General features: G+C 29.5%; 1 protein-coding gene across 3 annotated transcripts in view; it reads left to right on the plus strand.

Moving 5' to 3' along the window:
* Nucleotides 1-1,888: 1,888 nt before the first annotated feature.
* The window catches only part of LOC142334143 (uncharacterized protein F54F2.9), a 51,274-nt gene continuing 29,927 nt past the window's right edge, over nt 1,889-23,235 (plus strand). Inside the window, exons 1-2 of one of the 3 annotated variants that reach the window (XM_075381909.1) lie at nt 1,889-2,172; nt 18,043-18,258. In XM_075381909.1, coding sequence (XP_075238024.1) covers nt 18,109-18,258 — 150 coding nt within the window. In that variant the 5' untranslated portion in view covers nt 1,889-2,172; nt 18,043-18,108. Of the gene's footprint in view, nt 2,173-10,237; nt 10,258-18,042; nt 18,259-23,235 lie in introns of those variants that run through there. The other 2 variants (XM_075381907.1, XM_075381908.1) reach the window with 2 other exon arrangements.

Below are 23,235 nucleotides of genomic sequence, written 5' to 3' on the forward strand. Positions count from 1 at the left end.
AATAATTTATAAAATTAGATTTTTTTTTTATTGGGAAGGAGTAAGAGAGGATTTTTCTTACATTACTAATAATTTTTAAATTTTACATCTGCTAATAGTCTTTAAAAGTTACCTGGTAAAAATTTAACCAAAAAGTGTCTACTTTGAGATAGTAATTATGGTTTAACCAACATTTTTACCAATAAAATGATTATGTATGATATTTTTTTTTTAATGTTGCAACTTTTTTTAAAAATCTTTTAAATTTTGAAATATTATTTAGCACAATGTTATAAAGTTGTGTCAAATCTCAAATTATTAGGTTTCATATATTTTTTTTCCATAACAAGATATTTCCACAACTAATACTGGTAGAGATATGGAAAACAGTGACTTGATGGCTTTCTTATGAACTCACAGTTATTAAGCACTAAAATGAAGTTACTATGAGAAGAGTTTTTATTAATTTTTTCTAAATTTAATGTTATATGTTAGATGTGGTGGTACAGGGAAGGGGAAATATATTGCCATTTCCTTCAAATATTTTCATTATATAAGTTTGAACTTTAATTTCATGTATTGCGTTTTAAAACTTGAAAATTGCTAAGTCTCCAAGAGGCTTGCTGTGGCTCAAAATTTACCCTGAAAAAGGTAAGCTGTTCTTACATCTTTCCCTACTTCAAAAGTATATTGTATTCAATACTTAAAATAGGTTTTAATTTTCAATAAAATTACCACTGCTAACTAAGCATTGTCTGATTATTGGTGGACATTCAAACCAAAGTGCAGTTTAATTAAAAAGCATATTCCTGAGGAGAGAGAGAAACTGATTACAGATTCATATCTCTTGAGTCAAAGATATCTTTATTATTTTACACCTTGCACTACCAGTTTATAGTGGTACATGAGTTGTGGGATTTGAACCTACTCTGTAACTATTAATTGAAAAAATACAAAATTGAAAAAGAATAAGGCATTACGCAAAATATTATTCCCATTGTACACTTTTGCAGTGCTACATAAGGCTTTGTATTTGTTTTAATATATGACACCATTTAGTGGTTAAGGGTAATTAACATTCAGAACCTTGATTAATAATTACTGGTAATTATTATTAACTAATTAACACTCTTTATATCTTGAGACATTTTTATTAGTTACGTCTGTAATTTTTTTAAATATATGAAATTTTAATATTATGCATTAAAATTTTAATAAATTTATTTTTGTAAATAATAAACACAAGAATTCTTCTAAATCTTCTGAGCAACAAAGATTACGTTCGTTTTATCCAAAATATCATTCGGTTAAAAAAACTATTGAAAATTATGACGAAAAATAAGAAATTTTAATGCAACAGAAACAGACTGATGACTCCTAGGAAGGCCTACGATGAAATCAAAGTAATAAACCAATAAGCAGTAAACGGGTAAAATTTAATTTATTGGAGAAAATTATTTTTAACTCCACGCAAGTAACGGATCAACAAATGATGCGTTTAAAAAGCAGCAGCTGACGTAATTATTTGCCACTTGGTTCGTTAACTCAACGAACAGCTGATTTTAAAGTGACACTGGTACGAAAGACTAAGTAGAGAAATTATACTGTGGCTCCGTAATTCATTTGAAATCTGTGATCCATATCGGAGAAATAAAATGTATCTTTCATTAGATTTTAAGCAGTAGTGTTTATTCTGAAAAAAAAATTGATTTAATAAAGTTCAAACAGCGTTTTGAAAACTATCAATAGCAAATGAAACTTCAAGAAAAATTATTTCTATTCGGTATTTGTTTTTAATCGATATATTTATTATAATTAAGTTGATTAAATCTTATATTTAAAAAATAAGTATATATTTCGAGTATTTATTTATACCTTTTTTTAGAGATGAAAGTACCGGGCATGATAGGTTCACCGATCACAATATAATGGTGGGGAGTGAGTATGGAGTAATACTAATATTCCTTTCCGCAGTTATTGTGTTCTCTTGATTCTTGTAAACTTCAGTATTAACCAAACTTATTAACCTGCACTGACGAGTGAATTTGTCTTCCTTCTTCTTTATGTTATAAATTAATTAATTTTCTTAAATTTGAAATTCCTTTAAGTATTAATACTATTGCAAAGTAAACTATTGTTCACTTTAATAAACAATCGACAGATTATTTCTGTATCACTTCATCAAACACTTTGGTAAGTAGTCGGTCATGAAATATAAATATATTTTTAATGTGTATGATGTGTTAGAATTTGCCTCGATGTTAGCATTACTACTTGAGTTTTTGGTTAACGAAAATAATATCATTTTTGCATTATGCTTGTTGTATTTTTTAACGACGTGTATTTTTTTACCTTTTGCAATTGTAATGCCGTTAATTTAAAATGTGTATGTACAGGACATATTTATCTTTTTTTTTTTTTTATTAATTTATTTATTATACATTTAGCAATAAATGTATACAATCGATATAGATAGTTTTAAAAATCTATACAGACCATTATAAATTGTTAAAAGGATATAAGTAAGTACATATTAACTTACCGTTTTAAGCCCTTTAAAATCCTTAAGTTCTGATTTATTTTTCTTTTATCTTATAATTTTCTTACCGTATTTTAGAACATAAAGTTATGTTGTCAAAAATTGGATCTATCATTTAAAGATTTTATGTTTAGTATCTTAAAAGGACACATCTTTGTTACTTTATTGTGTTTTACTTGAAAATTTGTGTAGAATACAGAGAATTTAACAAAATATAGATTTTCAAATTTAAGTATTGTATTTAACAATTATTAAATTGCTATACATTAACAGGAAGTATGAAATAATATTATAATAGTTGTGGATAACATTAGATTGTTATATTTTTGAATGAGCTAGTACTCAAGAGATTTTGTAGTTTTATTTGCAAGTATTTGTGGAAGCAAATGATGACATATGCAAAATACTAATCTATGAAAAAACAAAACTATGCAGCTGGAACTTATTTTGTATTTGTTAATTAAATGATGAACTTAATAAATGACAATATCTTGTAATTGTTAAAAAAAAAAATTATTGTTAATGATAAATAAAACTAAATTTGTTACTTTTTTATTAATGTGTATGTTGCAATCTGTTCAACTAGTAAACAATAAGCGACCACTCATCACGACCCAATGAAAAGAGGATGTATGTATGTCTTGTAAATGAGGTGTAGTCTTATACAGATTTAGGCTGACCATTCCTTAGATGTGTGGTTAATTGAACCCCTACCATCAAAGTCATCCATTGTCTAGGATTCAAATTTTTATAAAAGCGACTAACTTTTACAAGGATTTGAACCTCAAAACCTTCGATTACAGAAATCAGCTATTAAAACAACCGATTTGTGATGATGAGTTAACTCATCATCATTACCCACCGGACTCGGGTAAAAGTAAATTTAAAAATAAATAAAAACATAAAAATTTTTTAAAGTTAGGTAACTGTGCTTTCAGTTTCCATTGTGGTTATCATCAACAAATAGTTTAGTAAAACACCATTGTTGTTGTACATGACTTCCAAGGTGACTGAAAGAAAAGCTTTATGACAACATTGCAAAACAGTTAATTTAATGTAGATTTAGTTCAATTTGTCATTAACAATTTATAGTTTTGTATAATCATAATAGTTATCTAAGAGAAAATAATTTTTAAATGTTTGAATGTTTAAATGTCATGTGATATATTCTATTTCTTTTCTATATATGTGTACAAGATATGACAATTTAATTCCATGTTACAACCATAAAAACACTAGCCAACACATGTATCTAATATGTTGCATAACTTTTTCTCTCAGTAATTTGGCTTCTGATTTCAAATATACTATTGAAATTGTGTTACTATGTAAAGGTTTTACGTAAATTGTAAATTTGTAAAACTTTTTTATAATAAAACTCATTTTGATTAACTACTGATTACAATTAAGAATAGTTTCTGTATGTTTACTTTTAAACGATATACATACACGCTTAATAAAGAAAATATAAATAAATATATACACTGTATCATGAGAAGTAGACACATATAATGACATACAGTTGTTGCCTACTACGGAGCTTAACATCTTATTCGGTCTAGCTTCACTTATCTATACTCTGTGTTTTGCTATATTTTCATCAATTCTTTATAATACAAAAGCGATTTTTCTCATTTTTATTTTCTACAACGTGGCTTCTGTAAATGTTTATGGATATTCAAATCATCCAAACAATTTTTGTTGTCTGTGGTAAATTTACACCTAAATTTCAAAGGAAGACTATTTCTGAATCGATAAAAACAACTTATAAATTTTATTTTGATTGTGCACTCAGCGATCAAGATAAAATCTGGACACCTCATGTTATCTACATATCGTGCAAATAACATGAGGTCGCTCAATAACTTTAACTGAACAGTCGAAGGGGAAACAGTGAGCCGTGCCATTTGCTGTACTGATGGTTTGGTGTGAACATAAGGGCTGCTTCACTGACTGGTGCTTTTGTATGACAAATATATTTGGATATAAAAATACTTTTATTCAAAAATGGAAAGTTCATAAAATATGCAGATGTATCCATGTGTAAGCTAGAGGATTTATATACAGACTTGTTAAAACATGTTTACACATTTAATCCGACCAAATCACCATACGAATGATGTTTCCTAAATATTAACGGGTATTATATATGACTGTACATTTTTTAAAAACATTTGAATTTGTAACTGTGAGATTAATAACCGATACGACCTAATTTTGAAAGCTCCATATTCATTTTCAATAATATTCTCAGTCTATTTTCACGTTTGAACTTTTTTACCTTACTTTGCCATCTGAGTAAACATTAACTGTTATCAAACAAATAGGAAATCTCAGTTCATTCGAAGTAACTTTTTAAGAAAAAATTGACTGAGAAATTGAAAATTTTGGATGAAAGAACAGCAAATTATGTAAAAAACGTTATTCAGAATTCAAAGAGGGTGCAAATGAAAAACAATGAAACAGTAGGTGTATTATATTAAATGTTTGGTAAAATATTACCATTTCTATTATTATTTACCTGTTATATATAATAAATGAGATTAGCCTATGTGCATTTAAAATTAAAATTTTTCCCTTTAAATATTTTTGTAAAATAACTAATTTTTTGTAGGAAGTTTATGTACAAATATTTCAACATCTTGATCAACATCATACCTAAATGAGAATTTAATAATTAAAAGAAAATGCAAATAGTTTGAAAATAAACTTTTAGATTATGATCTTTTGTGAACAACTTAGCGTATCATAATATCAATGTGTTTTTGACTTTTCAAAAAATAAAAGTATATCTTTTATATGACGCCAGATAAATGATGTCAAACATAAATGTTTTTTTTTTTGTTTTTTAAATATACTCCATCTTTCTTTCTTGATAATTGGCTGTAATGATTATTTAGTTGTTGGGAGTTTAGATTATTTAGAAAAATAGATTGTTCATTGTTAAATTCAGACATTGATGAATTAATTATCTGACAGATTAACATTAATATATGTACATATAACCATACATACATTACTCATATTGTATCATGTGTTTTTTTTAATCAAACTTACAGTAAATGAGTATATGTGAGTAGATTACATCAACTGTAAACATCCATAATTGTACGTGTGATTTTACAACACAAATATTGTTAACAAATGAATGTTGATAATGTGTGTGTTTATACTTTAATTTTGCATTACTGTAACCTTCATTATGTTTTGTCAATTTAAATATACTAATGTGAATATTTTCATTTCTTTTTAATTTTATGTTTGACCTTGCTGACAATTTATGTTTTGTCATTTGTTGGGTTTGTTTATTCTTTTACATGATACTAAAACATCTCTAGTAAAAATATGTTGTATTGTTTAGTGCTCTTTTAAATACAAAACTATTTGCTTATTTGTTTACAACATAATAGTAATTGACAATGTAATAATGGAAGGTTAATATTAAAAAACATTAAATAAGGATTATTAATAAGAGAAATCAGCAGATTCATTATAACAAAATAAATCCCTTAATGAACACCATTTTGATTGGAGTATTAGAAATTGTATCTGAAACCTCCCCAGTATTGTGATGATAGATGATCAAATATCTTAAATTCAGGTTAAAAGTTAATGCTGCACAAACCGAATAGAAATTCTCAGTACCGATGCATGAAATTTGTGGAGAGCAGACAAACTTTGGTTATTTAAGGATATTTAACCGTAAGAAATGACCCGAAGCCAGGAGACTTGAATATATCAACAAATAAGTATAAGTGAGAAGCTTCAGTATTAATTTAATAAGCGATCTACCACTGTAGTTAGTTAGTTCTTAGATGGCTCTGCTGAAACGCTATATTGAAATAAAAAATAAATAAATAAAATTATAAAAACATAATCTAACCGAACTTAACCTATGCTCGCTTCACTCACTAACCTTGACTAGGGAGTGTAGGTTAATTTTGGTTGGATTATATTTATAATTTTATTTATTTATTTTTTAAGAACTTCGCCTTCTAAGAACTAACTAACTACAGCAGTAGATTGCTTACTAATTTAATACCAAAGCTTTATGATTAAATATTTTATTCTGATGGTACATAATAATATATTATACAGATTAATGTTTGAACGGGTAGATGTGTGCTATTCTACAGGTAAAGGATGATGACTGGATGGATTAAGGGACACCACGGTAAAATATAGTGGAGTTCAAGATAATAAATTCCCATTTATTTATTTACATAAGTGCAGGCTTACCCCCTCTTACAATAACTAGATGAACGATGAATGAATTTTTTAGCATATGAAATATGCTACACGTGATGGGTGATTTGAACCCAGGACCTACTGATTATAGGCTGTGACACTACCGCTCTGCTGCAGAGATGGGCATTATAAAATAAAAATAGGTATGATAAGGTCAATATTGATTATTAATTAAAATATAAACCTTTGAAATAATGTTACAGTAATACATAAAGATACTAAATATATAAAAAAGTAACCACAATTCAGAAAGAGGTAATGAAAATTATTTCAGCCTGTATTTATGTATCTGTTGAATGGAGATTTTAGAAAAATCAGGTTATTTGTTATAAATCTTCTAAAATTAGGCCTAGTATTTAAAAATTCATCTGTAGTGTGATATTGTTTCTGTAAAAACTTAATGTCTGTTGCAGTGGTGCAGATGGTTAAAATTGTTCCAAAACTTTTTTTGTTTTACGAAGTGAATCCAGAGGGACTCTTGATCCTGATGGATTGTGAAGTGGTACAACCTAAACTAAATATACATGTATGAAAGTTCCTCATAGGCGATAGAAAAAATCTTTATTATATATACAGTAGTAGATTCCGAATAATCGGATTACTTCAGGACCGGGGCTAAATGGCCCTATTAAACGGCTGGGGCCCTACTAAGCGATATTAATGAAAAATGTGGAGCTATGCACAAATATGATATAAGGGTCTAATTATTAAATTTGAATTAGTGACTTACTATTCCGAATTTTATTTCTAATATTAAGTTACATGAACAATATTATAAATACAACATAATAAAAATTTAAATACTGTACGGTACAGTACATGTCTAATATAACACAATACATTATTTACTAACTATCCGTTTACATTACATAGCTACATATAAAAACAGGCCTATTACATTTAAAAACAATTACTGTTCTAGTACAATGCATTATTGGATAGTTCTTGTAATCTTATATAATTAAAATAAAACAAAACGATTGATAAACAAAATAGAGGTACAAAATACAGCAATGATTGCTATTTATGAACAGTAAAACAAAAAAAATATCTTATATCTCTTACTTGTTTGAACTTTTTGAAAGAATCCTTTTATTTTGTTGTCTCCCTTTTAATACTTGGTGTTTTACAAATTTCACACAAGAGTTGTAGTTCTTCTAGGGGGCTTCCTTCACTGACTTCTTGTATAAAATACTGCTGAAGTCCATCAATGAATTTTTTTTGCAGCTTGTGTAGATACGCGTTTGACATCGGGTTCGTCTTCATCTTCTTGAATCTCATCCAGTTGTTGAGTTGTTGTTTTGAATTATTTCTTCATCACCGATTTCATTCTCATCATAGCATTGTATTTTTCATCTGTATTTGAAAACTATTCAAAATTTTGAACCTGATGCTGCAAAAGAACATAATCATTGTTATCAGCATTGATTGTTTCAGTATCATCGACGGCATTGACTTTTAAACCACTTTGACAAGCAATTTCTGATAGTGCTACTTTTCACTTCATCCCAACTATCAGCTTCAAACTGAATTGCCCGCAACAAATTTACACGTGCACTAACATCTTTAGGCGTAGCTGAGGAAGTCAACATATTTCTTTCAATTTCTTGTAAAATGTAACTTATTAGTTTATTTCGGTAAATGAATTTTAAATCCTCTATTATTCCCATGTCAAGCGGTTGAATTAGACTCATATTCAGTGGCAGAAACTCAATTTGAATGTTTCGTAAATCGACATTAGGATGAGCAGCAGAGTTATCAATAAACAAGCAAATCTTACTTGATTTTTTTTCTGTAACTCATCCCAAGCACACAGCCAATCATGAAAAATTAGACTCTCATCCAGGCTTTTTTTATTAAAATAGTAGTGCACAGATAAACTCTTCATCCTAACCTACTTAAAACATCCCGGTTTACCTGCTTTACCGATAACAAGAAGTTTTAATCTGGCACTGCCAGACAGACATATTCGTGCAACAAAGCACAGTAATTCAATCCATTGGTTTTTTGAGCCAAAGAACGTGATGTGTTTGTAACAGAGAGACCCATGATTAAAAATAATTACGGAAAAACGATAACAACAGCACCATACACAATGAATAACAGTTTCGCATGATGTCATCTGTGTCACCACGCACTACGTACTGTGCAGACAGTGATAGAAGGAAGTTGCCACCCTCAACACTTCAACAACAGTCAAGCGATTTAAATCCCTAATAAAATTGTGATATTTTTGAAGTAAAGGTAAGAAACAAACAAGCTAGTGGGCCTTATAAGCGGCATTTTGGATTGTTAAACCGGCGTAATTTTCCACTAATTATACCAATATGTTTTTGTTTTAACAAAAAAAAACTCAATTAAATGGCTGCCCTGAATAACCGGTGGTCCTACTAACTGGAATCCATTATAGAACCACATTTTTCAATCCGCTATATATATATATATATATATATACATAGTCACTTCTTAATGACTGCTTCCTGTTTGGAAGACAATGACTATTTTGGAAGATTTGTTGTTCCAGGTTGGTCACCGCTTTTGTTCGCTTCTCAAATGTGACGAATAACTATTGCACAAAGCTCTTTGTGGAAGAAAAAATACCGTTTGTGCACAGCTGTGCGATAATCAAGGGAATAAGTCAAATCTGGTGGACTAATTTGTAAACACTATATATGTTGCATGAGGTAAAAGTAGCCGCATTTACTCTTTATAGCTGAGAGATCACATTCCCTAAGTGCAGTTGTGAATTCACAATGATTGCTGCTGTCACATTAGTTCACGCATTTAAATTTTCTATCATGATGATTCCTCATCATCATAAACAGAGATCATCATTTATTCCGCCTTTGTTCGTGTGAATCTTTTGCATTGCAGCAAGGATGAACTTGCTACATTTGCACTCGTTTGATATTGCTTTCAACTCTAGTACAAAGTCTCTAATTCTTGTTTCATCAATATCGATGATTTAAAACACAAATGCGTAACTTCTATGACAAATCTTTATCTTAATGTTTTCCACGTCCCAGTATTTCTGCTTTTCAATCCATAAGGCCAAAGATTTTTATCCCATTTTTCAAAATTCAGAATACCATTGTCACTGGAGTTTTGGTAAGTTAAGATTTTTTTTGCATGTCCATTGAACATGTCAATAAGTTTGACACACGCTTCTTGCTTTACACATCTGTTGGTATATTCAAGTTTCCTGGCATCAGGTCACTAGTTACAGTTAGATATCCTTTACAGAAATGGCTAACTTAATAAGTTTATATAGTTTATGCCATATAAAGTTTTAATCTGAGTGTAACATCTTTAATCCTCCCATTATCGCAATACTGAGTTGGTTTCAGATGTCATTTCTAACATTTGTCTATTCAAAACTTTACATTAATGGTGTCCATTTTGTTATAATGAATTTACAGATTCCTCAGATTTTCAAATGCAATTGTCATCTTTTACTGGATTTACATCTACTCTACAATTTTTTCTGTTCTGTAAGTTATATATATGAAATATTTCTTGTAGATATTAATTTTTTTCAAAAGGAAAATGTCATCAGCAAGACTCTTTATCATAAAATATATACAGAGTATCCTGAGAACTTTTGGTAAAATTAAGGGACAGATTCAGGTTATCAAAATAAATAAAAAAATTCATATGAATGAATGCTTATTTTGCTTCATATTCCCCAGTCCAAAATTATCTGATTCTACAATAAAAATTTAGGTCTTAGAATGGGTAGAAGCATTTTAATGAAATTTGATATACGGTTTTTACTTACTAATAACTTAAATTATTAATTATTTTTAATTCAATTAGGGAAGGAATTGAAAACACCCACAAAATTGTCAGACTGCATAGGTTTTGCTATTTACATTTCAATCATATTTTATCTGTTTATCTGTCGATTTGAAAAAATTGGGATATCATTTTGTTCATGATTAAAGGCTTAACATTTTATTTAATAAAGAGCAATCTGTTAAAACTAATATCAACTGCTCTATCGATTATAAAAAATTTAAATTATCGGTGATTTGGAATTTTCAAATTAAAATTTTTTTTTAACTTATTTATTTTGTATAAGATGTCTGCTACATTTTTAGTAAATGTACTCAAAGTGTTAATAATGAAATATGGTATGAGATTCAATATTTCAGTAAATATCGCAATTTATTCTTAACGTTTAAATTTTTATTGAAAATAACACAAATTGTTAGACAGAAGAAAAATGAAGTGAGTCTATTGCATGAACTTTTTCATTTTGGAGTCCTGAATCATACAATCCCTTAATTTTAGCCACCACTTTACAGGCCGCTGAGTATGTAAATACGATTATATTTACGTATTAAAAACAATCTTATCTCAATTTTTTTTATTTTTTAAGTATACATAATACTTTGATCTATGTTTGAGGAGATTTCTTTGTTTATTTATATTTGAACATTTGTAAACTGGAAATTTATGTATATCTTTTTTCCATTATTTTCATAACTTTTTGCTTATGTATTGATGCTTTTGTTACAATCTGTGCCTACTTTACTCTAAGGAAATTATGTGGTTCATTGCATTTTTTTTTTTCTATATATATATATATATATATATATATACATACAGAGAGAGGGAGGGAGGTACACCATGTATAATTTGTTATGCATTTGTTGTTATTAAGCTGTACTGTTTAAATCAATATTTTCACTTTTCCTAGTTTTTATTGTTGCACAGAAAGAATTAGAAAGTAAATTTCTCCAGGAAATTGATTATTACTGTTGATTTCAATCTCTCAGTATTTTTGTCTTCTCTCTCGCTCTCTCTCTCTCTCTCTCTCTCTGTTTTTTCCACTCTATATATTTTTTCTCTCTTTTTTCATTTTATATTTAATATTTTTTTTAGTTAACATATTTAGTTAAGTGTTATTACTACATATTATGACATAGGTTAACGATTGTTGTTATCTTAGAATTCTTCATATATAAACAATTAAATATATTTAAAAATTATTATTTTTTTTTATCATTGTTATGCAACTTATGCATAAAAATAATTTTTGGATTTTTAAAACATATTATTTATTTATAAATTGTTAGGTAACAAGTCAAAAGGGAAAATTTGAATGGTATGTTCTTAATTTATTAAAACTTATTATTATTTTAATATTTACACGTTTTAATGATATAACATTAAATTACTTTTCTTCTTTTTAAACTGACTTATCATAAATTGTTTATAAAGACTTAATTTCTATACTTACATATGATCTTTAAGTTTTTAATTTCTAGCGGTATACACTTATGAAAATGGTATAACCATTTTAGCATTCACCAATGTAAAAACAGATGTAGTAGATAAATAATTAAGTAGTGCATTCGATGAATCCATAATTATATATAGATATTCGTTAATTAAAACATAACACTTAAAAACATAATTTTTGTTTCCTAACATGTGATACATGATTTTAATCTGTTTTTTGATACAAAAACGAATATGAACTCAGAATCTTTCTATTACCCACCATTTTTGAAAAATATTTTAATTTTAATTATAGGCTTTTTATCATTTTTCAATGCATAAATAGCATTTTAAGCTCCTATATTGTATTTTGTTAGCCCATTTTTTATTATTTAACTTTTTAACTCCAAATGGGAAAAATATTCATGAGCCATTGGTTGAACCCAAAAAAATATTTTTACCTCCTCTCCACATCAAGCTAGGACTAATGAAAAATTTTGTAAAAGCAATGAAGAAGAGATAGTCCCAGGTTTTTGTACATCAGGCAGAAATTTCTGAATGTAAGTGAAGGAAAAATTAAAAAAAGAATATTTGTTAGTCCTCAAATATTAAGTAATGTAGAAAGTGCAGCTTGGACTTCATTTAAAGAAGTTGCAAAAACATTCTCGGCAAACAAAAATCTGACAATTACCACGATATTGTTAATAACTTTTTGTTCATACAGAGCTATGGTATGTAATATGTCTTTCAAATACATTTCCTCCACTCGTATCTGGATTTTTCCTGGATAACCTTGGAGACATAAGTGATGAATACGGTGAACGTTTCCACAAAGACATTTCAATGATGGAAAGCTGCTGTAAAGGGAAATGGAATACTAACATGCTATCCGATTACTGTTGGACATTAACTCAGGATGTGTCTGAGGCTATTTATAAAAGAAAAGCATCAGCGAAATCATTCTACCACAGTTATGGCCATGCAGAATTATAAATTTTACAGATTTTAACTATATTTTCCCTTAATTCTTTTTGAAGCATAATTTATTTAAAACTAAGAGTGATAGAAAAATTATATTTACAGATCTGAAATGTATGCAAAAAAGCAATTAAAGAAATTGTATCACACTTAGAGAAACATTAAAAAAAGGTTTTTGTCTATCAGTGTAATAGCTTGCCAGATATCAAAAAGGGATACCACTTCATTCACAGAGCGATAAAAAGAAATTTAGAAAAAATGTTTGTCAGACTGGCATTACAAAACAACATGTACAGCATTATATAATAAATGAATAAGATTTGTACATAATGGAATAAAGACTAATGTATAAATATTTAAGTACAGATTAAGTTGTGCGCAGAAATTCAGGTACAACTGATTAATTTTACTTAAAAACGTATTGGCAGGAGCATTCTTTTTGCAAAAGGAAATATTTTAATTATTTATAAATACATTACTGAGAAAATTTATAAAAACAATACTGAGATCTGAATTTAAGAGAGCATTAAAAGATTTAAATGGCAGAAAGGCTCCTGGAATAGACGGAATACCTGTAGAATTACTGCGCAGTGCAGGGGAGGAGGCGATTGATAGATTATACAAACTGGTGTGTAATATTTATGAAAAAGGGGAATTTCCGTCAGACTTCAAAAAAAGTGTTATAGTAATGATACCAAAGAAATCAGGGGCAGATAAATGTGAAGAATACAGAACAATTAGTTTAACTAGTCATGCATCAAAAATCTTAACTAGAATTCTATACAGAAGAATTGAGAGGAGAGTGGAGGAAGTGTTAGGAGAAGACCAATTTGGTTTCAGGAAAAGTATAGGGACAAGGGAAGCAATTTTAGGCCTCAGATTAATAGTAGAAGGAAGATTAAAGAAAAACAAACCAACATACTTGGCGTTTATAGACCTAGAAAAGGCATTCGATAACGTAGACTGGAATAAAATGTTCAGCATTTTAAAAAAATTAGGGTTCAAATACAGAGATAGAAGAACAATTGCTAACATGTACAGGAACCAAACAGCAACAGTAGCAATTGAAGAACATAAGAAAGAAGCCATAATAAGAAAGGGAGTCCGACAAGGATGTTCTCTATCTCCGTTACTTTTTAATCTTTACATGGAACTAGCAGTTAATGATGTTAAAGAACAATTTAGATTCGGAGTAACAGTACAAGGTGAAAAGATAATGATGCTACGATTTGCTGATGATATAGTAATTCTAGCCGAGAATAAAAAGGATTTAGAAGAAACAATGAACGGCATAGATGAAGTCCTACGCAAGAACTATCGCATGAAAATAAACAAGAACAAAACAAAAGTAATGAAATGTAGTAGAAATAACAAAGATGGACCACTGAATGTGAAAATAGGAGGAGAAAAGATTATGGAGGTAGAAGAATTTTGTTATTTGGGAAGTAGAATTACTAAAGATGGACGAAGCAGGAGCGATATAAAATGCCGAATAGCACAAGCTAAACGAGCCTTCAGTAAGAAATATAAGTTGTTTACATCAAAAATTAATTTAAATGTAAGGAAAAGATTTTTGAAAGTGTATGTTTGGAGTGTCGCTTTATATGGAAGTGAAACTTGGACAATCGGAGTATCTGAGAAGAAAAGGTTAGAAGCTTTTGAAATGTGGTGCTATAGGAGAATGTTAAAAATCAGATTGGTGGATAAAGTGACAAATGAGGAGGTATTGCGGCAAATAGATGAAGAAAGAAGCATTTGGAAAAATATAGTTAAAAGAAGAGACAGACTTATAGGCCACATACTAAGGCATCCTGGAATAGTCGCTTTAATTTTGGAAGGACAGGTAGAAGGGAAAAATTGTGTAGGCAGGCCACGTTTGGAATATGTAAAACAAATTGTTAGGGATGTAGGATGTAGAGGGTATACTGAAATGAAACGACTAGCACTAGATAGGGAATCTTGGAGAACTGCATCAAACCAGTCAAATGACTGAAGACAAAAAAAAAAATAAATACATTGGTCAGAAAGTTTTTTAGATCGTTTGGTAGCATATTAAAAATAAAAACGGAGGCATAATTAGGTACTTATCTGCTGGCTGAAGAGTTACGCAGTGCAAGCATAACCGAGATTCATATCTACATTGGATTATAATAAAACAATAAAATTTAGTATATATGTTTAATCCTAAATTTTCTATAAAGAAATAAATTTTTATTTTTACAAAATTTCTAAGCAGTAGCCATTTCAGTTTTCAAATCATTGTTTTGATTACCGTTAGTTCAAATTATGTTTCGGTAAGTAAATAGTGAGCGCTTTATCGTTAAAACAAATCTCACTTATTCAAATGTTATGACAGAATCTTATGAAATTTTTAATCAATCTTTGTTTCCTCTGATATGAAAAAGCAAACAATATTTCAATATTTATTATTAAATGAGATGTAAGCACCTACTGTCTATATAAGGGCTACTATAAAAATAAAACGTACTTTGAATAATAGAGATATTTAATCCTAGCACTGTAAAATATATTTTATTATGAAATGAATAAAAATGTACAGACTGAGTCGGTATGGAAACACATATAGAGTCTCACGATTGAAACCTTGGAGTAAGCCCCGTTTCTCCTTAGCAGTTATAATGGTATATAAAATGTCTCATTAGAGTCGGTGTTTCAACTTTAATGTGCACACTTCAATGGGTTGCACTAAGATTTTGAATCCATTTAAAGATCCCTGTGCGGTTTTATTGTTGTATATCCCTTCTGTTTTCAATTTGTATCGAGGTGGTGCATATGGTTTGATACTAAACCTTGAGCAAGAAGAAAGGAAATAGTTCAAGGCACTCTGTGGCGTTGCAACACCTTATGCGATGAAACTGTAGCCCAAGGTGGAAACTATCGTGTCGATGGATGGATGACTCTACAAAGTGAGTTTTAAACAATCTCCTCTAGGCACCAGGATGATCCCAGTTGTATGCAACCCTAGCTTCAGTACGTATGTCCTGTATTGGAGTGTGGTCCATTATATCGCCGGTACTCGCGGGAACATTATATCTGTCCCATTAAATACTTCTTCGATGGTTGTTAGTCCACTTGAAAAAAACCAACAAACCGGCAATTAAAGACTTCAATCATCGTCAGCCAAAGATGTGACTAGCGAAATAGAAACCAGAGATGTACCAGAGAGTGGTAAATATAACAAATTTCTTGTAATTAAATATAATGAGGAAGGTAAATCCTTAATGAGAAATGTAAATCCTTTCTAATAAATAAGTGCAGATAACAGGCTGTTGTTTTCCAAAATCTATTAATAAGCTTAGGAATGATGCCCTGCTGATTGAATTATATAATGAAGAACAGTGCCCCAAACTCCTAGCCATTAAGAATATAGTGAAAGTTGGAGTGATTTATACTGTACTGTGAACCCCACAGTACAGTAAATTTCAGCAAGGGAGTGATTTCTGTGATGATATGATGACAGATGAAGTGCCCAAAGAAGCAAAATTCCTAAAGGATATAAAATCAAAAAAAAAACCAGATCTTAAACTAATCTGCATGAAGATTTTACATATAACTGTAAAAAGTTATTTTTATAGCTACAAATATTCAGTGAAATGTTTGCAGTCTCCGTTCTCACAGTGAGTATATTGAAATCCTATTACAGGAGGAAAATTCATTAATACTGTGACTTCTCAGTGAAGATACTGGTGCCATTCAAAATGGATATCTTTGATTTATTCCCTTAAATTCTGATATTGGTGTGGATGATCTATCCAATCTGTTTTCACACATTCCTTTGCCTAATAATTGGTGGTTTCAATGCCCATCACTATTCATCAGGCTCATCATCATGTTCATCCTGAGGGACTACAGTTGATCGATTAAGATAGAATTTGGATCTTTGTTTATTAAATGATAAGTTGTACATGCAGGACAATCACCGCAGCCAATTGGACTGGAAAGCAATGGTGTTCTTGTTACCGTGCCAATTGATGTGGTGATAATGTTTGGAAACTCGTTTAGGTCAGTTTCACTTACTGTCCTGAGTGTTTGAGGTATAAGTTACAGGAAGTATCCCGATTGTGATTAGACACTCACAGAATGAATTAAACATACCTTTTTCTTCTGATGATCAGTGCTATGCCTTGAATAATTCCTGTGACACTTCCCCCCAGAAATGATAATATCAGGCTCAATATGTTATCACACCTGAATTACATCTTTTGTGTATCTACAATAAAATATTTTCTGATCAGATTTTTCCAAATTCTTGGTCAAAAACATTGCTGATTACTTTACTGAAACCTGGTAAAGATAAATCATGCCCATCAAGTTATTGTCCCATCTCCTTTATCAGTACCCTGTGCAAGATGATTGAACAAATGGTAAACCATCGTCAAGTGTGGTACTTTGAGAAAAATGTTCTAATTGCACCCAAACAATGCAATTATTATGTAATTGCTCCTGAATTTGTCATTCATAATATCGTCTTCTTACTTGCCAAAACTTTGTTGCTGTATTTATCGATATACAAAAGGCATTGGGCATGGCTTAAAAGAAAGGAATCCTAAATAAACTGCTGCATTGTACTGGTAGTTTAAACTAGGGGCTAACATCTGAAATAAATTAGGCAACAATGTATCGATATTATCAATGTCTTACGATTTCTTGAAGGCAAGCTTATATATTCAATTATTTGATTAAAACTGTAACATACTTTTGATATATGGCAATTTTTTTTTTTTATGTTAGATTTTTAATGTTGTTTATCTTGGTTTTATTTCACACTTAGCATATCGTATAGGCATGCGGTGTGTTTGTGTATATGGATATATATATATATATATCTTGTTAAATGTGTAATCAGAACTGAATAAATTACTTAGGCATAGTTATAGGGATTAGAAAATGTTTAATTCTTTTGTATGTTACAAAATATTACTTATTTTTTTTTTTAAGAATTTAATTAAGTAAATAAAGTCTACTGATGATATTATTATTGATAATATAATACTTTCACTATTTGTTTTTTTTTTTTTTTTTATTATAAATACAATATTAACTTTTTTCAGGATTATTAAGTAATGTATATTTTTATAATGAATTGTGACATTTGAAAAATAAGAGATTATGTAAATATGCAACGAGTACAAATAATTGGAATATTATATGTTATCGTGTCTGTAACAATTGATTCTGTATTATGTTGGGATAGCGATGAATTGGAAGTATTTGATGTTGTAGAAGAAGTTAATCAGAATTTTTATACTCTTCTTGATGTACCACAGGTATGTAAAATGCTGTTTTTTTTTTTTTTTTTAATATATTTTTACTGTAATATATATTATGAAATTTTACTAGTTTAATTGGAAATATGTTTCATTTAATTTTCTGTTATTTGTACTCTCATTTTAAACATTTCTATTTTCTCATTACAACAGATTGTAAATTATGTTGTATTCTTTTGTTTATTGTTGATGTTGTCTGGGATTTCCATAATTTTTTTTTTCATTTTTACTTATTTAAATTTGCTAACAGGCTGTAGAATTTATTTTATTATTAAATATTTAGTGTATGAAACCAGTGAAGGTTTTGTTAGATTTCTCTCTTGTACTGCATGTGGAACTATAGTATATGTTCTTTGACATTATTAGTTAGACATTCGACCAGAATAATAACAAAGATAATCTTTAGATAAAATGTAAGTTGTGTTAGGTGTGGACTGATAGAGATTTATAAATTACAAAAGTGATTTTAATTCTGAGATCAACTGCAGGAGGTGGGCTAAAGAAAACCAAACCTTAGACATTGTAAGTGTTTAATGTGTTCAATAGTGGAATGAAATAAAATTGAATTAATAAAATTTTTAAAATTTTAGTAATTAAAATTTTTTAATTTCAAGGAATATATAGATAGCTTTGATTAAGAGTTAAAGATGAAGAAACAGATATTCCGTTGCAGGTAGAAGGCAAACAGTCTTTTGTAGAAATGTGTTTCGATGATAAAATATAAAAAAATGTTGTTTTTGATATTTTTGAAAGAAAAATTTGCAGGAAGTTAACAATCCAAGAGAAAAGAAAATTGATGATGATTTATTTTACCTGAAACCAAAAATCAGTCAGAAGAACGATGCAGACTCATTTATAGAATAAATAACATTAAAACAGAAATATTGAAATGCAACATTTCAACCGTTTTTTAGTGCTTACTATTCAAAACAATTAAAACAATGTTTCATGACAACAATAATTAAAACATTTCAGTGGTTTTTAAAAAAAAAAAAAAACAATCCTGATCATTCCAACACCCAGATTATTTAAACTGATTTGGTATCAAGGTATTGTATAATCATATTTATTCTGTATGAAATTTCAGAAACTTGTTTCTTATAATTTTGATTCATTTTTTAATTTATAGTTGTATTATTGTAAACTGTAGTAATTTTTTAAACTTAAAAGTTTAATGTTTTCATATTTAAATATCATTAAATTAAAGTTTATAGATTGTAGATCCATCAGTTACATTATTTGATAAACTATAGTTTATTGCTGTAGAACAATGACCTTACCTGTCTGTTTCTGAGGAAATGCGACTTACATAGCAATCGATTGTGTTATAGGCATAATCCATATTTTCTTCAAAATTGATTTTCTTGTAAGTAAAACTTGAATTTATAATATAAATTAAAAGTTATTTCAAATGAGTTTCTGTATTTTATATTTCATATTTATTTTACATCATTAAGCTGTGTCTATTCTGGATTTTGATTCGTGTAGATCATGTCTGTCCTCATTTAGTCAAACTTATAGGATTACACTTTATTTCAAATATCTGTATCGTATTTACTAATTCAGATAGTAATTTGGTACTTACTGCAATTTAAACTTAGCACTGCCCCTTCAATTTTATACATTTCTTCCAGCGTTTCAATGAATTTTTTTTATAAAATTACATTTCTTGAAAAAATTATTTAAAAAAGTATTCTCATAAAAAATAAATTAGAAAAAATGTATGTTTTATGATTCTTTTTTAATAAGAGGATGTGTGGATGGATGTTGTACAGAGCCAAAAACCAGATGTCCTGTACAATAATTCTTATATTTCTATATTAGTGCGATATATTGGATTAAAAAGTGATTAAACATTGTAATCAATGTTTTATAAGTCAAGAATCTGTATGCTTGCATAAAACAGCGGGGAAAAGAATTAAAAGAATTTTAACGCAATATTTCAGTTGGCACTTTTGCAATATTTCAGTTGCAAGTTTTGAGATTGTGATATTGAGGCTTGCCATTATTCATCGGTTTTATGAGAACATAATAACTTAGCAAAACCAATTCTTTTTTTGTTATTGTATTTGTCCGTATTCCTCTCTGTACCGATTATGCCAAAGGCAAGTATAACACAGTTTTCCACCAACAGTGCAGAATTCAATAATGTCTCTTACCTTATGATTATTGTTTTTCCATTTAAAGTATACTGTACTGTGTGTGGCTGGCCACATGAATTATTTTATTTAAATTTTTTGTACTATATATTTTGTAATATGACAATTTTAATGTTTTTGAGTTTAATGTGTGATTTTAAAATGATTTTATTAACTGATAAGGGAAACCCTCGAAAGTGCTCGTTAAAATGGAAAAACGATAAGCATAAGGTAAAAGACATTATTAAATTCTGTACTGTTGGTGGAAAACTGTGTTATACTTTTATCTTTGATAGATATAAATAATTATATAATATAAACTTATTCTGCCACTCCACAAAGTACAGAATTAAAGAACATTCTTACCTTTTTTTTTTTTTAAGTAGGGTAAGAATGTTCTTTAATTCTGTACTTTGTGGAATGGCTGATTAAGTTTATATTATATAATTAGCTAGAATTTACGTACAGAGGAAATATGGACTACAAAAAATTTTTATTAATATATACATAAATAACTTTCTGAAAATTCAAATAATTTATCAGCATACTGACCACTGTGCCTTATCTTAACCTCAAAAAACAACAAATTAACCACAGTAACAGAAAATCTTAAAATATTAATACCAATAGATGTGAACATCCATTTCACTCGCCAACCATTCGAAGACCTGAAGAACGATACGCTGTCGCTTCAACTCTTGCTTCAGATGCTACGACCGTAGCTAACAACCGCAACAGATCATACAGATTTCGGACCTACGAGGCTAACCGCGTTAAACAAACTTTGGAAACTACTTCACCTCATTCTGTAAAATCTTCAAGTAAAGCTTCTGACATCGCGTCTCAAGGAACATCTGCCTCACAGCTTCCTTCTTGCGATTCCTGGTGGAATGGTCCACCAGCCTTCCACGTTCCTATCAATCGCATACCTCTTTCTAAGCCCAAGAAAACTACTTCTCAAATCCGTTCTTTCAACTCCGCATCTTCTTACCGAAAAACCCATTGATTCGAACCTCTCTCTTTGTGCTCGCTGGACTCCTCTACAGCAAAAAATTCAAAATTTCTGGAATCGATGGTCCAAGGAGTACCTTCATGAGCTCACCTCTCGTTCCAAATGGAACAAATTCCAACCCAACCTTGCTGTTGGTGACCTCGTCATGTTGAAATCCTCCAATACTCTTCCGCTGCGTTGGCCCATTGGTGTCATCTCGGAAACATTTCCTGGTAAGGATGGTATCTGCCGTGTCGTCCGTATCAAACTCTCTTCTGGTTTCATCACTCGTCCTGTAAATAAGATTCATCCTCTGGTCTTCTCTTCATGATTCTGCTCGCTCGCCCCCCAGTATGTTTACGCCGTTTAGCGTAAAGTTTCCGTTATTTTCAATGAATTCCAAGCTAGGGTGGGTCCCGTTGTTTTGTTACAGGAATGTTAAATTTCACTTTGTTTTGTATTTTTGGGTTTGTCATTTGTACCTGTTTTATTATTTGTTCTCGTATTCGACCCTCCCTCAGTCATCCTTGGTGACCGCGTCCATTCTTCTATCAAATTATTTTTGACTACCCTTTTCATACACCCGTTATTCTTTCGTTCCCAAACTACTACATGCACACATCTCTTGTCTTTTACACACACTCTCTCCTGTCCACTACCTGGATCTGGTTTCCCCCTTTTTTCTTTCGCCATCTTTTCGGCAGAGTAGATCCAACATCTCACCAGTGCAGTCGCCTATGACCATACTCTCCTGCAAACTTTGTGGTAATATTCTCATTCAAGCAGAATCTCAAAACTCGTCACTACACATCTGAGATTCTACGCATCATTCTACCACTAAACCACATCACACCTCGGTATTCCTGATACACCAGTGCGGACTACGCCCAGGATTACATATGTATTCATATGTACTTGCTTTTACAAGTTCATCTCTTGCTAATATTTGTGTGTGATACAGACAAGTGCAAAATTATTCATTATTATTCATATTAAACGTTTATGTTATCCTTGTTCATGTGTAGCCCATTTTATGGGTTATTAAATGCAAACTATCGTTCTTATCAAATCTACTTTTAATTTAAACACTACTTCAGAATTATAAAACTTATGTGCGATATATTTCATATATTATTATTGATAACTATTATTATATTTCGTGTTGTTCATCAAAAGTTTGTGTTCAAACGTCAGTTACTCAGAGCAAATTACCTTTACTTGAAATGTTTATTGCAATCAACTCTATCATTTAATCTAATTTAACTTGTTAATCGCCGAGATTAATTCTTATCTATTCATGCACTGAATTCATATTCTCTTAAATTAATCTAAAGAAAATTACTCCTGATATGAAGTTATGTTTTTGTACTTCTTTGTAACTTAATATTTTCAAGAAAGCTTACTATTAGAATAAATTCTATTTGTATTATTATTTATTTTAATGTGATTATATTGTGATTTAACGCCTTCTATACTGAAATTATTGTAATTAATGTTTCCTAACCTAATGAAATCTGTTCATTGCTAATCTTCATAGTACAGTATATGTTAGTAGTGCAACTGTTTTCCAGTTCCACTTTCTATTGATGTTATGTCTTAAGCATCTAATTTAAAATCAAGGTGTTTTATGTTCTCTTATTTTCCGTCTCTGTTACATTGTGTATTTAAAAAAGGTTTATTCATCTATTTTTGTATTTAACAGCATTATTCATTTGTTGATTCAGCTGATATGTTAAGTATTATTAAGTTATGTTAATTTCATAATTTCCTGTTATGTTTTAAGATTATGATTATAACATAAGTTCATTTGTTACACTTTCAATAAAGTCCAATTTCTTTTGGCAAATA

This window comes from Lycorma delicatula, chromosome 13 (genome assembly GCF_047948215.1).
Source record: "Lycorma delicatula isolate Av1 chromosome 13, ASM4794821v1, whole genome shotgun sequence".
Classification (NCBI taxonomy): Eukaryota; Metazoa; Arthropoda; class Insecta; order Hemiptera; family Fulgoridae; genus Lycorma; species Lycorma delicatula.